The sequence below is a fragment of the Gorilla gorilla genome, chromosome 4 (assembly GCF_029281585.2).
Source record: "Gorilla gorilla gorilla isolate KB3781 chromosome 4, NHGRI_mGorGor1-v2.1_pri, whole genome shotgun sequence".
NCBI lineage: Eukaryota > Metazoa > Chordata > Mammalia > Primates > Hominidae > Gorilla > Gorilla gorilla.
The window spans coordinates 46850243-46866477 of NC_073228.2; the positions used below are offsets into that span (position 1 = coordinate 46850243).

The 16235-nt window shown below is 54.4% G+C and overlaps 1 protein-coding gene across 7 annotated transcripts in view; it reads left to right on the plus strand.

Moving 5' to 3' along the window:
- ARHGAP27 (Rho GTPase activating protein 27) overlaps nt 1-16235 on the plus strand; it is a 39405-nt gene that overhangs the window by 13887 nt on the left and 9283 nt on the right. For 4 of the 7 annotated variants that reach the window (XM_031011377.3, XM_055387854.2, XM_055387852.2 and 1 more), the window contains 7 exons: nt 13369-13776; nt 14346-14528; nt 14771-14851; nt 14924-15007; nt 15117-15182; nt 15355-15422; nt 15742-15832. In XM_031011377.3, coding sequence (XP_030867237.2) covers nt 13369-13776; nt 14346-14528; nt 14771-14851; nt 14924-15007; nt 15117-15182; nt 15355-15422; nt 15742-15832 — 981 coding nt within the window. Of the gene's footprint in view, nt 1-8843; nt 9230-13368; nt 13777-14345; nt 14529-14770; nt 14852-14923; nt 15008-15116; nt 15183-15354; nt 15423-15741; nt 15833-16235 lie in introns of those variants that run through there. The other 3 variants (XM_019028340.4, XM_055387857.2, XM_031011378.3) reach the window with 3 other exon arrangements.

The window sequence follows — 16235 nt, forward strand, 5'->3', positions numbered from 1 at the left end:
CATACAGCATATTAGATTTTGTTTTCTTCTTTGATTGTATTTATGGCTTCGTTTTTAAAAACTTAAATCTTTAATCCTTTGAGGGTTATTGTGCATGGACAGAGTGAGATGTGGACCCTCCCTTACTTATATACTTGTTTATTTATGTTTATCTCTGGATGGGCAGCCAGTTGTCCTGTGACCTTTCACTGACAAGTTTGTCTTTCCCCATGACCTGTGATGGCATCTTTAGTGCGTCCTGGGTCCCAGCTGTGCTGGGGTCTGGTAGCGGCAGCTGGTTTAGTGTGTCCTGGGTCCCAGCTGTGCTGGGGTCTGGTAACGGCGGCTGGTTTAGTGTGTCCCGGGTCCCGGCTGTGCGGGGGTCTGGTGGTGGCAGCTGGTTTGGTGGTTCTCTCTGTTCCCCCTGCTGAGCTGTCACAGAGTGAGTTTATATGACTTTGCTCCCCAGAGCTGGGGTCGAGCTGCAGGAGCACCCACTTGGTGGGGGGCCCTAGAGTGGAGAAGAGATGGTGGTCTCTGCCAGTGGGCCTGTGGGCATGGGGCATCTGTGATGTCAAAACACCAGCAGGAATTCTCCCTGTCTCTTTGGTGCCCTGGCCTTACGGGTAGAGACTACCTGGCCCACCTGTTTGGCCCTCCTCAGCTCCTGGGCGCAAGGGTACAAAAGCCACCCTGCCTTCTCGCCAGGGTCCCATGATGGGCCAGCCTGCCCCAAGGTTCCCCTGGGAGCCTCCACCTCAGACACAGCCTCTCACCTGTGCCAGCCAGGTCCCACCCACCCACTGTCCCAGCCTCTGCTTGACTCAGGCAGTAGCAGGTCGCAGTTGGCAGCAGAGGGGAAACAGGGCGTGTTTAAGTGGCCTTATTCCCAGAATCCTGGCTCCAGAGCTGTGTCTGAAAGGGAGAGGAACTACTTTGTAACACTTCGGGGGCGGGGGGAGCTGGAAGGGCAAGTCTGTTTCCAGGTGAGAAATAATGAACAACTTTTTTTTCTTTTCTTTTTTGAGACAGGGTCTCGCTCTGTCACCCAGGCTGGAGTGCAGTGGTGCAATCACGGCTCACTGCAGCCTCAACCTCCTGGGCTCAAGCAGTCCTCCCGCTTCGTCCTCCCAAATAGCTGAGACCACACGCTTATATGGTAGTGACAGTGAGGATGAAGAATAGTAAAAACGTTTAAGGGATTTTTTTTTTTTTTTTTACTTTTTATTATGAAAATGTCCAAATAGGCTGCGCCTGGTGGCTCACACCTATAATCTTAGCACTTTGGGAGGCCGAAGCAGGAGGACTGCTTGAACTCAGGAGTTCAAGACCAGCCTGAAAAACGCAGTGAGACCTCACCTCTATATTAAAAATAAGTAAATAAATTTAAAACTAAAAAAAAAAGAAAATGTCCAACATGAAGAAAAGTAAAAAAAAATTTTTTTTTTTTTTTTTGAGACAGAGTCTCGCTTTGTCGCCCAGGCTGGAGCGCAGTGGCACGATCTCCGCTCCCGAGTTCACGCTATTCTCCTGCCTCAGCCTCCCAAGTAGCTGGGACCATAGGCGCCTGACACTGTGCCCGGCTAATTTTTTATATTTTTAGTAGAGACGGGGTTTCACCGTGTTAGCCATGATTGTCTCGATCTCCTGACCTTGTGATCCACCCGCCTTGGCCTCCCAAAGTGCTGGGATTACAGGCGTGAGCCACCGCACCCGGCCAAAATTTTTTTTTTTTTTGAGACAGAATCTTGCTCTGTCATCCAGGCTGGAGGGCTGTGGCACAATCTCAGCTCACTGCAATCTCTACCTTCCAGGTTCAAGCGATTCTCATGTCTCAGCCTCCCGAGTAGCAAGTGCCACCACACCTGGCTAATTTTTGTATTTTTAGTAGAGACGGAGTTTCACCATGTTGGCCAGGCTGGTCTCGAACTCCTGATCTCAAATGATCCACCTACCTCTGCCTCCCAAGGTGCTGGGATTACAGCTGTGAGCCACCATGCCCAGACAAAAAGAATTTTTTTTTTTTTTTTTTGGATACTGAGTCTTGCTCTGTCGCCCAGCCTGGAGTGCAATGGCACAATCTTGTCTTATTGCAACCTCTGCCTCCCGGGTTCAAGTGATACTCCTGCCTTACCCTCCCAAGTAGCTGGGATTACAGGCATATGCCACCATGCCCCACTAATTTTTGTATTTTTAGTAGAGGAGGGGTTTCGCCATGTTGGTCAGGCTGGTCTTGAAAGTCTGACCTCAGGTGATCTGCCTGCCTCGGCCTCCCAAAGTGCTGGGATTACAGGCATAAGCCACCACGCCCAGCCAAAAATAATTTTTGTGTTTTTTTTGAGACAGAGTTTAGCTTTTGTTGCCCAGGCTGGAGTGCAATAGCTCAATCTCGGCTCACCACAACCTCCGCCTCCTGGGTTCAAGTGATTCTCTGCCTCAGCCTCCCAAGTAGCTGGGATTACAAGCATGGGCCACCATGCCCAGCTAATTTTCTTGTATTTTTAGTAGAGATGGGGTTTCTCCATGTTGGTCAGGCTGGTCTCAAACTCTCGACCTCAGGTGATCCGCCTGCCCCAGCCTCCCAAAATACTGGGATTACAGGCATGAGCCACCGCGCCCGGCCAATAATATTTTTAAGAAATGAATACAGGCCGGGCGCAGTGGCTCACGCCTGTAATCCCAGGACATTGAGAGGCTGAGGCGGGTGAATCACAAGGTCAGGAGTTTGAGACCAGCCTGGCCAAGATTGTGAAACCCTGTCTCTACTAAAAATACAAAAAATTAGCTGAGTGTGGTGGTGGGCGCCTGTAATCCCAGCTACTCAGGAGGCAGAGGCAGAGAATTGCTTGAACCTGGGAGGCAGAGGTTGCAGTGAGTCAAGATTGCGCCACCATACTCCAGCCTGGGCGACAGAGCTAGACTCCATCTCAAAAAAAAATTTAAAAAAGAATACAGTTACTTATTGCCTAGATTTAACAATAGCAAGGAGCCAACTCCTTGCTGGCTGCTCTACTAGAAAAAAAAAAAAAGAGAGAGAAAAGAGAAAAAACAATATTTGCCATGTTTATTTTTATTTATTTATTGCTGATGAATTATAAATTCTAGACATCATATTTCACCCCTAAAAACTTCAGCATGAGGCTGGGCGCGGTGGCTCACGCCTGTAATCCCAGCACTTTGGGAGGCTGAGGTGGGCGGATCACGAGGTCAGGAGATTGAGACCATCCTGGCTAACACGGTGAAACCCCGTCTCTACTAAAAAAAAAAAAAATACAAAAAAATTAGCTGGGCGTGGTGGCGTGCGCCTGTAGTCCCAGCTACTCGGGAAGCTGAGGCAGGAGAATGGCGTGAACCCGGGAGGCGGAGCCTGCAGTAAGCCGAGATCATGCCACTGCACTCCAGCCTGGGCGACAGAGCCAGACTCCGTCTCAAAACAAAAAACAAACAAAAAAAAAAAAACAAAAACTTCAGCATGCATCTCTGAAAAGTAAACACCCTACCATTATTATATCTGAGAAAATTAACAATAATTCCTTAGTGTCATCTATGACCTAAGCCATCGTCAGATTTCTGCCTTATCCTAAAACATCTCTCTCACAGCTGGTTTGTTTGGTTCAGGATCCCGTCCAAGTCCATGCCTTGTATCTGGCTGTCTCTTCAATCTCCCTTGAAGAGCCCTACCCTTTCTTTCTGCCTGGACATTGACTCATTGCCCTGCCTGCAAGGTGTCTGTTTGCTTCCTTGCAGCAGTGTTTCCGTCTTCCTCTAACCTTGGTGTTACCTGAGAACTGGTAGGCAGGTCTGCAAGGCTTAGGCTGGTCGGATCAACGGGGCTGAGCGTCAGATGAGGCAAAGCCAGCAGGAGGCAAGGATGGTTCTACCTTGAGTGACAGAGGTAGATGTCACTCAGATGCTAAGATCGGGGAAGGAGGAGGGAGAGGACAAATTTGATTTGGGGCACACGGTTTTCGACATGTACAAAGGACATCCAGATGGCAATGGGCTATGTGAGCCTGGAGACTGTGCTGCGAGTTGTTGATCTACAGCCGGTGGGGCTGGGCTCTCCCAAGGCGGTGGAGTGAGAAGCCAGGTGAGACACCAAGCATGAGGCCGTGGCAGAGGAGGTGGAGCCTGGGGCCCAATTGCTGAGCAGTAGCAAAGAAAAAGAAGGAAAACTAGGAGGCCTGGCGTGAGGAAGCCCAAGAAGGAGAGGATTTTAAAGAGCAAACACTGGAGAGAAGTCAGGCCAGAGGAGGACCAGATCTATCATCAAGGAAGTGGTAGAAGGCCTCTAAGCAGTGGGCTGATTGTCTAAGTGAGGGAACAGAGAAGTTGGCTTAAAAAGGAGGAAGGGAAAAAGGAATTAGTTGTTAAAAGGAGATGCAGAGCTGGGTCCAGGGAACAAAACTTTTTTTTTTTTTTTTTTTTGAGATGGACTCTCTCTCTGTCACCCAGGCTAGAGAGCAATGGTGTGATCTCTACTCACTGCAACCTCTGGGGTTCAAGTGGTTCTCCTGCTTTAGCCTCCCAAGCAGCTGGGACTACAGGCAACCGCCACCACGCCTGACTATTTTTTTTTTTTTTTTTTTGGTATTTTTAGTAGAGATGGGGTTTCACCATGTTGGCCAGGCTGGTCTTGAACTCCTGACCTCAAGCGATCCACCTGCCTCAGCCTCCCAAAGTGCTGGGATTTCAGGCGTGAGCCACTGTGCCCAGTCAACATTTTCTTTTTAAGATGGAGAGACCAACTGGGTGCAGTGGCTCAGGCCTGTAATCCCAGCACTTTGGGAGGCTGAGGTGGGAGGATTTCTTGAGCTCAGGAGATCAAGACCAGCCTGGGCAACATAGTCAGACCCTGTCTCTAAAAAAAAAAAAAAAAAAAATTAGCTGGGCGTGGTGGTGTGGGCCTGTACTGCCAGCTAGCCAGCTACCTGGGAGGCTGAGGCAGAAGGATTGCTTGAGTCCAAGAAGTCAAAGCTGCAGTGAACTGTGATCGTGCCACTGCCCTCCAGCCTGGGTGACAGAGCAAGACGCTGTCTAAAAAAAAAAAAACAACAACATGGAGAGGCCTTGAGTTTGTTGAAATGAGAAAGGGACAAAGGTAGTCAGAAGGGAAGGGTTGGAAATTTGAGGTGAGGCCACTTCCGAGCAAGCGGGAGGCTATGGGGTCCTTCAGGACCGGGCTGAGGAGGTTGGCTTGGACGGCAGGCCCCTGTGCCTTCCACTGGGGGAGGGGGAAGGAATGGTGGGTGCAAACACAGATACGTTTGAGGGGGAGGGCAGAAGGTGATCATTCCTTGGTCTCATTTTCCCACCTCCCTAGTCTGGCTCATCCCTACAGCCTTCGCTGGCTGGGAGGTTCCCTCATGGACCATTTCTTTTTTTTTTTGAGATAGAGTCTCGCTCTGTCACCCAGGCTGGAGTGCAGTGGTGCGATCTTGGTTCACTGTAACCTCTGCCTCCCAGGTTCAAGCAATTCTCTTGCCTCAGTCTCCCGAGTAGCTGGAATTACAGGCGCACGCCACCACGCCCAGCTAATTTTTATATTTTTAGTAGAGACAAGGTTTCGCTATGTTGGCCAGGCTGGTCTGAAACTCCTGACCTCAAGTGATCCTCCTACCTCGGCCTTACAAAGTGCTGGGATTACAGGCCTGAGCCACTGCACCCAGCCCCTCATGGACCATTTCTGATCCCTCCTGGCCCCAGCAGCCCTGCTGGGTGTCTGCCAGCCTTACTTAGAGCACAAGCGTTGTGAGCCCTGAGGATGCCCCACCCCAGCTCCCACCCCGCCCTGGAGGAGCAGGCCAGGCAAGCAGCCCCATGAGGTCACCCAGAGGCTGGGGACAGAGTCCAGAGCCGAGGGCACCGAATCGAAACCGGAAGTCAGAAAAGCAGAAGTGCAGGCCTGCTTTCCCCCAATCCCCATGGGTGTGGGAACCCAAGGCCCGCTCGGTTCTTTCATAGAACCAGCCCTGTGACGGAGTAGGGTTGACAGCTCTGTTCTACACATGAAGAAACTGAGGCCCAGAAATTCAAGCAGCTGCTCAGTGAGAAGCTGAAGTAGAGTCTAGACAAGAGTCCAAGTCTCTGGTCTCCGGCTCCACTCTTTTTCCCTCTGAATCAATGGAAGCTTCTGCCCCAAGCCCAAGAAAAGGGTCTCACCTGAAACCGTTACATTTGGAATCTCACCCCACATCCATGCAATAAGATTACACTGAGTCAGCCGGGCTGCTCATGCCTGTAATCCCAGCATTTTGGGAGACCAAGGCGGCGGATCACTTGAGGTCAGGAGTTTGAGACCAGCCTGGCCAACACGATGAAACCCCATCTCTACTAAAAGTACAAAAATTAGCTGGGCATGGTAGCAGGCACCTGTAATCCTAGCTACTCAGGAAGCTGAGGCAGGAGAATCACTTGAGCCTGGGAGGCAGAGATTGCAGTGAGCTGAGATCGAGCCACTGCACCCCAGCCTGGGTGACAGAGTGAGACTCCATTAAAAAAAAAAAAAAAAAAAAAGATTATACTGAGCTGTGGTGCCACACCTGGGAGGCACAGTCAAATCACCCAAGGAGGCTTAAAATTAAACACTTTCCCCAGGTCCTGGCCCAAACCACTTCCATCAGAATCTCAGAGGGCTGAGCTAGGCACAGTTCCCCAAAGCCTACTGAGGCCTGAGGCCCAGGATCCTGTGGGGTCACCCCCAGCTCCTCCGATCATGCCCCTGGACATGTAGCTCTGGGCCAGGCCGGGATGGTTAAAGGGAGACCCAGTTTCTGTCCTGGAGAACATGTGTTTGGGGGAGGGACCTGTTGTGTGGACATGACTGAGCTCCTTGAGGCAAAGATCACCATTCCTTCTGGCTCTCCCTCCACCTGGCTTGGGTGGCACAGAGCAGACTCACTGAGTCAACAAAGGACACCATGTCCCCTCGCCAGCCCCTGAGCCAGTTCCTGGGCCAAGTCCTGGTTTAGAGGCGTTCATTTTGCCTCTAGCCCCAGAGGACTGGGTCTTCCTAGTGCACCTGCTCCTGCCCCAGCACTTCCTATGAGGGTTTGGGAGGGAAGAGTGAGGTCAGAGTGGGGAAAGGAGGGGTGTTGTGCAGCTGGTTTGTTCTAGAACCTCTCCTGACCCTCCCCCTTGTGCCTCTCAGAGGCATGAGGGTGTGGTGGAGGGAGGTGGACCCCTCTGGGGAGCCACTGTGGTCATCACCTCCTCTCACTGGGGGGAGGGAATCTGAGACAGGGCCTGAGAGCCAACTTCTGTGGCCAAGAGCAGGCAGGAACTGTGTGAGTTTGTTCACTCCCTATAGTTTGGGGCTGGAGCCCCCTGGGAAACCCCCATCATGGGGGCCCAGCTTCCTACTGGGGAAGAGAAGCAGGTGAGATGCCAGGTGAGTTGCTGGCTGCCCATTCTGCAGTCCCAGCCCTGACACTGACACTCCTGGCCCCTGCCATAGGGAGTCCCTGCCCCCCATTCTACCTGCAGGGCAGTGCTGAGGGCCTGAGTTCCACACCTGTCCTCTTCTCTCCCCTCTCCACCCAGCTCCTCCCTGGTGGCTCAGAGTTTCTGGCCTCTCTGGAATTTACAGAGGCTATTCCTGTCTCTGAGGCCTGGTTGCATATCCCTTGGTGACCTGTCATATGCACGCACACGTGTGTTGTATGTGTGTGTGTGTGTGTGTGTGTGAGTCCGCATGCCTGGCCTCAGGGTGGGGACAGAGAGATGGGTCAGGTGTGTGATAAGCATGAGGCCTCCAGCCTTCTGTGATTCCTGCTGTCCTCCACCCTGATAGCGAGGAGGGGATTAGTCTACCCCTGGGGTCTGGGCTTCTGAGTCAGGTACAGGGGATGGGACACTGGTATGAGAGCTTTTGTGGGCAGAGCAGGGCATGGGGCCCAGTCTTGCTCCTAGTGTGATCTCTACAAGTGTCTCGTGCCCCACATTCACACTGTGCCTGGCTCTGCTTGGGGTCCTTGTCCCCAGCCCACAGTGGGTACAGGAGAAGAGGGGCTGAGAGACATGGCAGGGGAGAAAAAGAGAGCCAGGGTGGGGGCCGGAGGAGGAAGAATGGGCCTAGAGTGGGAGGGTGGGGGTCAGAGCCTGACCAGGAAAGGAGGCGGCCTTCAGCAGGGGTGGGCTTGTGGGCTTAGTGCTGCCTGGCCCTTAAGCCTGGGGAGGAAGCACTTCTAAGGGAGGAGGGAAGACAAGATGGACCCATGGGCTCAGAGGAGGGGCTGTAACTTTTTACTCAGAGCATGTGTCCACTGTGCGTGGCTGGGGTCTGTCACCTCCACATGAGGGGGTGAAGGGAAGAGAGGCCAGGAAGAAGATTTAACCTTCCTCCTGGAAGAAGCTGGTGCCTGGCCCTCTTCTCTGGGTCCTTAGAGAGGAGGGGACAGGCACGGGCACACTTGTACACGTATGTGGACACGCAAGTGGGAGTGGGCGCATGTGGGCATGCAGGCGTGGGAGGGCATATGCATCTTGGTGACCGAGTCTGGAGAAGACAGATCCAGGTGGTCAGGCGGGCAGATAGTGATGTGGTCAGAATCCTTCCTGTCCTCCTCGGGGCTGGCACAGTCCAGATGCCAGCTCCCTGTGATATCACATCTGCCCAGACCCCTTCCTCTTTGGGAACCCTTCCCCTCCCCCCCACAAGCTTCCTCTTTCCCATCACGCCCTCCCTGGGCCTAGAGGGAGTGGACAACCACTCATTGTCCTGTTTCCGCCCCAGGAGCCACTCCAGGCCAGCCCAGTCCCCCAGCACTCAGCGCCCCCTCTGCCCGCCCTGTCTGTGCAAGCGCGCCCCTCCCCCACAGGCTCAGCCGTGATTCTCTCTGTGCAGTTCATGCTGTGGCTGGGTCTGGCTGTGATCTTCCCCTGTGCAGCCCACACCATGGCTATGTCTGGGCCTCAGATGCGGCTCACTGGTCATTAGAGCACTGAGTGGGGCAGCCAGCAGTGTTTCTAGAAGCATAAAAATACCCTCAACCTGAGGCCCCTCCACCCCACCCGCCCCAACTCAGGCAGCACTTCCGCAGCCCTGACAGGAAATGGGCTGGAGTCTCAGCCTCCCGCCATCTCGGCAACTTCTTGTTTCCCTGTTGCCCTGTGCCAGCACTGGGGTAGTGCCCCTGGGCTCCACCCCCAAAACCTTCCCAGGGCTCTGTCCCGGCAGTTCAGAGGGGCCAGGATGGTGGACATAATCGCCAAAGTGACCAGGAGGCAGAGTCGAGCCTTGCGGGCACAGGTAGGGGATGCTGGGGTCAAGGGGTGCCCGGTGGGCCTCTACCACAAGCCCTGTTAGGAGCTGGGTGAGCTGGGGCTTAGAGCAGTGAGCCTCTTGGAAGTTGGGGCTCATACTTCCTTTTCTCTTTCCTTCTCGGAGGCCCTGCCCATCCAAGAGGTGGTCAGCTTGAAGCAAGAGTGGCAGGGCTGCCACCTGCTTGTGGACAGGGGAGGGAACTGGAGATAAGGGGTGAACCACTGTAAGGAAGTGCCAGGGGGCTGGGCAGCCTGGAGCCTGAGAGCCGGGTCCCTCTTGGCTCCTCCTCTGGCCTGAGGTGGGAAGGTCACTTCTTGTCTCTAGGATGCGACCCAAGAGCCATTGATCCCGTAGTCAGGCCCCTGCTTATGAGCTGCATCTGGGTCTTGTCTGGGCCTCCATGAACAGGAGCAAGGAGGAGGGTAGGGGTGGCAGGCGCTGCTGTAACTCCTTGAAGGCCAGAGGATGTGGAGGGCGTGAATGCACCTGGCCCCAGGAGCTGGTTAGAACCCAGCTGAGGCTCTGCCAGGAGAGGAGAGCATCTCTATCTCAGCACTGTGCAGGGTCTGCCGAGAGTTCTAGAGTTTGAAGGGGCCTGAAGGACACTGCAGTTCAACACCCACCACAGGACTGTGGCTTCCCTAACAGGGAGTAGACTCTGCTCAGTCACCTCCAGTGAGGGCCCCTCACTACCTCCAGAAGCAGCCTGTGTCTCTGGCAGCCCTAGTCCTCAGAATGCTTCCTTCAGAGGAATGCTGCTGTGCCCCTGCAGCATGATACCCCATCTTCTCTTCCTTGTGACAGCCCTGTCATGCTGGGGACCTAAACTTCTACCTCCGAAATCTCCTCTGTACCTGCTGGGGACATTCCTTCGTGTGAGGACCCCATCAGCCTCACTGGCCTGGGACTCCTCGTGGACCCAGAGCCATGGCCCACAGCCTGCCAAGTAGAAATTCCTGCTCCAAAGAGCCTGCTCCTTATCAGCTCATCCACCCCTGGTGGAGCCTTTCAACTCCTGCCCCAGTGCGTTCAGCTGGGAGGATGGGAGGTGTGTCTGGTTCCTCTGCCTTCCTCTCCCCGCTGCTTCCATCCTGCCCTCCCCAGGAATCTCCTGGTTTCTGTGGCTCCAACCCTCCTCCTCAGAAAGCTCAAGCTCATTCCGGGCTCTTCTGTCATGTCAGGCATGTTTGTTGCTGAAACTGGGCATGGGTTAGACTTGTGTACACAAGCAGTTTGTGGCAGACCTGCTATGTGCTTCAGGGCATTGGCCCAGCTGCTGGGGGGCAAATGGAATCAGCTACATTATCCTTAGTCTTGCTCTCAAGAAAATCCTGCCTTTTGGGGCAGAGGAGGTGGGCAGATGGTTGGACAACTGGCTGCCCACCAAGGCAGAACGCCATTGGGCCTCAACAGAGCAGTGAGCAGAGTGCCAGCAGGTTTGACCTCTCCCTGGAGAGGCTTGTCAGCTGAGCACCGTGAGAGAGCAGGATTTGGGTAGGCAGAGAACCAGAGAAGGGAATTCCAGGCTGAGGGAATGGCTGGAGAAAACGCATCGAGGTGGGAGGATGCCTCTTCTGTTGGGGGCCAGTGAGAGGCCTGTTGTGGTTGGACTACAGGATGCCACATCAGAGCTATGGTGGGGGTAGAGAAAGGACAAGTGGGGTGGAGGGTCCCCTCTCAGCCACACAGCAGCCTGGAGGAAGGGGAGAGGAGAGAAGAACTGATGGGCTGGGATCCCCAGCTCTCCCTGTCCCCCAGGCGCCTGGGGACTGCCACCTTGTCTAAAACTGTAACATCCTCTTCTTTGACAGTGTTTTCATTTCTTGCTTAGCAGTGATCAGCACTGACATGCTGTCCATTTACTCATCACCCCCACCATTTACACACAGGTGCACTTGAGTGCCAGCTCTGCCAGGGAGGGATTTGTGTCCCTTTCTTCCCTGCTGTATTCCCCGTGCCTCAAACAGTGCCTGGCACAGAGCAGGTGAATCTTTGTTGGGTAAACAAATGTTCTTCTTTTCCTTCTTCTTTTCATTGTTTTGGTTTGGTTTGCTTTTTTGGCATCGGTTTGGTGAAAAATGAATTTTTTTTTTTTTTGGCATCTGCCTAAGGCTCAGGGAGAGACCACCCTGAACAGGTGCTTCCTCTTTCGAGGAGTTTACAGCTTAGTGATGGTGTCACAGTCAGCAGAGGAACTTCTGTGAATTTTTAAAAGTTTTGTAGTACAACATTTTGAGGCTGCAGGAAAGTTCAAAGAAAACAAAACAAAAACAAACCCCTATAATCACAGTGCTCAGAAGGGACCTCTGTTAGCATTTTGGAAAGTTTCCGAAAACACGAAATTGAAATGTGGAAATCTGCTTTCCCCCGAAGTATTGTGTATGCTTAGAAAATAGTAGTAATTGGCCAGGTGCGGTGGCTCACGCCTGTAATCCCAGCACTTTGGGAGGCCCTGGTGGGCGGATCACCTGAGGTCAGGAGTTCGAGACCAGCCTGGCCAACAGGGCAAAACCCCATCTCTACTGAAATACAAAAATTAGCCAGGCGTGGTGGTGCGTGCCTGCAATGCCAGCTACTTAGGAGGCTGAGGCATGAGAATCGCTTGAACCCAGGAGGCGGAGGTTGCAGTGAACCGAGATCACACCATTCCACTCCAGTCTGGACGACAGAGCGAGACTCCATCTCAAAAAAAAAAGAAAAAAGAAAAAGAAAAAAAAAGAAAAGAAAATAGTAGTAATCTCCGTATGCCATGCTGCTGCCTGGGGTTTGAGAATGTAGTCATCTGTCCCTCTGTGGGGCCGAGGGTGCTGGGCTGAATGTGGGGGCACGGGGATGGGGGGAATCTCAGGAAAAGGCTGGAACCTGGCACCTCAGCTGAATCCTGAAGAAGGAATTGGAGTCAGCCAGGCAAAAAAAGGGGTGGAGATGGGCCTGGGCAGGCTGCAGATGAGCCTAGGCCTGGAGGAAACACAGCAGGGAAGGTGGGGACCTCTAGCAACTGGTGCTACTGGAGCTTAAAGTTCAAGGCAAGGGGCAAGGAGTGGCAGGAAGTAATAGTGGAAGCACAGGCTGGTGAGGGACGGTCTCTTGTGCCTGGTTAAGGGCTTAGACTTTGCCCTGCAGCCAGCACGGAGCTCTGAGGTGTGAATCAGGAGAGCCTCTGTTCCGGGAGGCTTACGCATGGCTAGGTTTATGTTCTATGTGATTGAACCCCCAGCTGCCCTCACTCTCCTTTGGGGTGGAGTAAAACAATTCACCTCTCTTTGCCCCTCCATACTCCAGCCCATCTGGTTGTCCTGTCTCCCTCTCTTGTCTGGAATTGGTTCTGACACCTGCAAACTTCACCTTGGAAAGTTCAGTCCCCAAATCCAGACAGGGTACTGATTCCAATCCCAGAGCTTTCTGGGCTGGGAGTGGGGTGGGGTGGGAGCTCTCAGTGGAGCTGTAAGAATGCAGCTTGAATCCAGGAGGTGGTGGTTGCAGTGAGCCAAGATTGCGCCACTGCACTCCAGCCTGGGTGACAGAGCTAGACCCCATCTCAAAAAAAAAGAATGCGGCAGGGCCCTGAATGGGCACCATAAACAGGGGCATGCCCCAGACCACTTCTCAGTTCCTGCCCAACCTCTGACTTGCCTCTGTGAGTGCACAGTTGTGAGAACTGGGTTATCGATGTTTTATTATTATTGATAAATATAATTAATGTAATTGACCCACCCGTCTGGGGCACTAAATACTTTACAAAGTACTTTCAAGAGCATTTCCTCATTCACTCTTCACTACAATTTCCGGAATGGACAGAGCAGACATTTTACACCCAGGAAACTGAGGCAGAGAGGTAGTGTGACTTTCTGAAGGTCGCCGAAGGGGCTAAAGCTCGAGAAGAGGCCACTTCTAACAGGCACCTCCCCTTTCAAGGAGTTTACGGCTTAGTGATGGTGTCACAGTGAGCAGAAGAACTTACGTGATTTTTAAAATGCTTTGTGTACAAAATTTTGAGGCTGCAGAAAAGTTTAAAGAAAATAAAGCAAAAACAAACCCCTATAATCGCACTGCCCAGAGGGGACCTCTGTTACCATTTTGGAAGGTTTCTGAAAACACAAAATTCCTCCTTTCTCCTCCCGCAGGTGGACGACCCCCCGGAGCCCGTGTACGCGAACATAGAGAGGCAGCCCCGGGCCACTTCACCGGGCGCCGCTGCAGCCCCCCTTCCCAGCCCCGTGTGGGAGACGCACACGGACGCGGGCACCGGGCGCCCCTACTACTACAACCCAGACACGGGAGTTACCACCTGGGAGTCGCCCTTTGAGGCTGCCGAGGGTGCCGCCAGCCCAGCCACCTCCCCTGCCTCGGTGGACAGCCACGTGAGCCTTGAGACCGAGTGGGGCCAGTACTGGGATGAGGAGAGCCGCAGGGTGTTCTTCTACAACCCGCTGACGGGCGAGACGGCCTGGGAGGACGAGGCCGAGAACGAGCCCGAGGAGGAGTTGGAGATGCAGCCGGGCCTGAGCCCTGGCAGCCCAGGGGACCCGCGGGTGAGGGGCAGGGCCAGAGTGGGCGGTTCTACCTCTGAGCGCCTCTGATCCCGCCTCCTGCTCCCAGAGGCCCAGGGACACACGGGTGAGGGGGTGGTGATGGGTGGGCGGGGCTACCTCTGAGAGCCTTTGACCCCTTCTCCTGCTCCCACAGACCCAGGGACCCCAGGGTGAAGGGCGGGGCTGGAGTGGGCGGGGCTACCTCTGAGCACCTTTGACCCCACCTCCTGCTCCCACAGACCTAAGGACCAGAGGGTGAGGGGTGGGGCAGGATGGGTGGGGCTACCTCTAAGCGCTTCTGACCCCGCCTCCTGTTTCTACAGACCCAGGGATCAGAAGGTGAGGGGCAGGGCTGGAGTGGGCGGGGCTACCTCTGACGCCTTCTGCTCCCACAGCCCCAGGGACCAGAGGGTGAGGTGCGGAGCTACCTCTGAGCGCTTCTGACCCCGCCTCCTGCTCCCACAGCCTCAGGGCCCAGAAGGCAAGGGGGTGGGCCTGGTCCAAAACGGCAGGGCCAGCAGGCAGTACTGGCACTCAGAGCCTCTGACTCCACCTTCTGTTCCCCGCAGCCCCCCACTCCCGAGACGGACTACCCCGAGTCGCTGACCAGTTACCCCGAGGAGGACTATTCTCCCGTGGGCTCTTTCGGTGAGCCCGGCCCTACCTCTCCCTTGACCACACCCCCCGGCTGGTCTTGTCATGTCAGCCAGGACAAGCAGATGCTCTACACCAACCACTTCACCCAGGAGCAGGTAGGGGCAGGGGGCAGATGGACCCGGACAGCCTCAGAGTCCTCCCCACAACCTTCCTCACTAATAGGTCGCCTCAGTGCTCTAAACCGCAGCTCCCACACAGAGCCTAAACCAGCCAAACACAGTCACCTGCACCTGCCCCTCCAGACTCCCTGGTGCTGTCTTGGAACCTGGTTAGAGGGAAACTTTTCCTCCCCTCTCATAAGCTGGGCTGGAGGCCCTGACCGTTCCTCTCCCCACAGTGGGTGAGGCTGGAGGACCCCCACGGGAAGCCATACTTCTACAATCCAGAGGACTCCTCTGTTCGATGGGAGCTGCCCCAGGTAACAACCTGAGGAAAGAGGGGTGTTGGGGAGAGAGGAAGAGATCACATACGACTGTGTCTTTCTCCCCAGGTCCCTGTCCCTGCCCCTCGAAGCATCCATAAATCCAGCCAGGATGGTGACACCCCAGCCCAGGCCAGCCCTCCAGAGGAGAAGGTAGGGGAGGAGCCATTGAGGTCCTGGCAAGACCACCACAGAAGCAGTGGGGGGCTTCTGGAGTTCCTGGGAGGAGGGACTTGGTGGGATCTATCTGTCTCCCCCATAGGTCCCAGCAGAGCTGGATGAGGTTGGGAGCTGGGAGGAAGTCTCTCCTGCCACAGCTGCTGTGAGGGTAGGCATCACCCCCTACCCCCAGCCAGGTGGTGGTGCTGGCGAGGAGGGTTCAGTGGAGACACGGGCCCAGACCATAGAGAGTGGCAGCTGAGCAGGTGACCAGCCTCTACTCCCCATAGCTCACCCCTTAACTACACACTCTTGCGCCTGCTCTCTCTTCTCTCTCTTAGACCAAGACCTTGGACAAGGCAGGTGTGCTCCATCGCACCAAGACGGCAGACAAGGGAAAGCGGCTCCGGTGAGAGCCCATCTACACTCAGGCCGGGGCAGGGTGGGCCTTGGTGACGATGTTCACTGAGCACTTCCTGTATGCCAGGTTCTTATTAATCCTCACAACAACTTCGTGAGTGGTCCTCTGTGGACCCTGAGACACTGTGAGATAAAGTGACTTGCTCAAGGTCCCTCGGCTGCTAGGTGTTAGAGTCGGGATTCCAGCCCTCATAATGGGGTGCCCTAGCCTGTGTTCCTAAGCTCTGACTTGTTCCTGGGGTAGGAGGGGCCCTCAGCCCAGGACCAAATCTAAGTCCTGCCACCCCCACTTCCCCACTCCCACCTAGGAAGAAGCACTGGAGTGCCTCCTGGACTGTGCTGGAGGGTGGCGTCCTGACATTCTTCAAGGACTCAAAGACCTCGGCTGCAGGCGGCCTGGTAAGGCCAGGCCCTCAGGGCAGGGACCACCCCGTCTGCTTTTTTTTTATTTTTCTTTTTATTTTTTTTGAGACGGAGTCTCGCTCTGTCACCCAGGCTGGAGTGTAGTGGTGTAATCTCGGCTCACTGCGACCTCTGCCTCCTGAGTGCTCCTGCCTCAGCCTCTCGAGTAGCTAGGACTACAGGCATGTGCCACCATGTGTGGCTAATTTTTGTGTTTTTAGTAGAGATAGGGTTTTACTATGTTGGCCAGACTGGTCTTGGACTCTTGACCTCAGGTGATCCGCCCACCTCGACCTCCTCAAGTGCTGAGATTACAGGCGTGAGCCACTGTGCCCAGCCCCCATCTGCTCTATCTAATCTGGCTTGGAGATGACCAGGTCTGAGAGAGTGGTCCATGAGT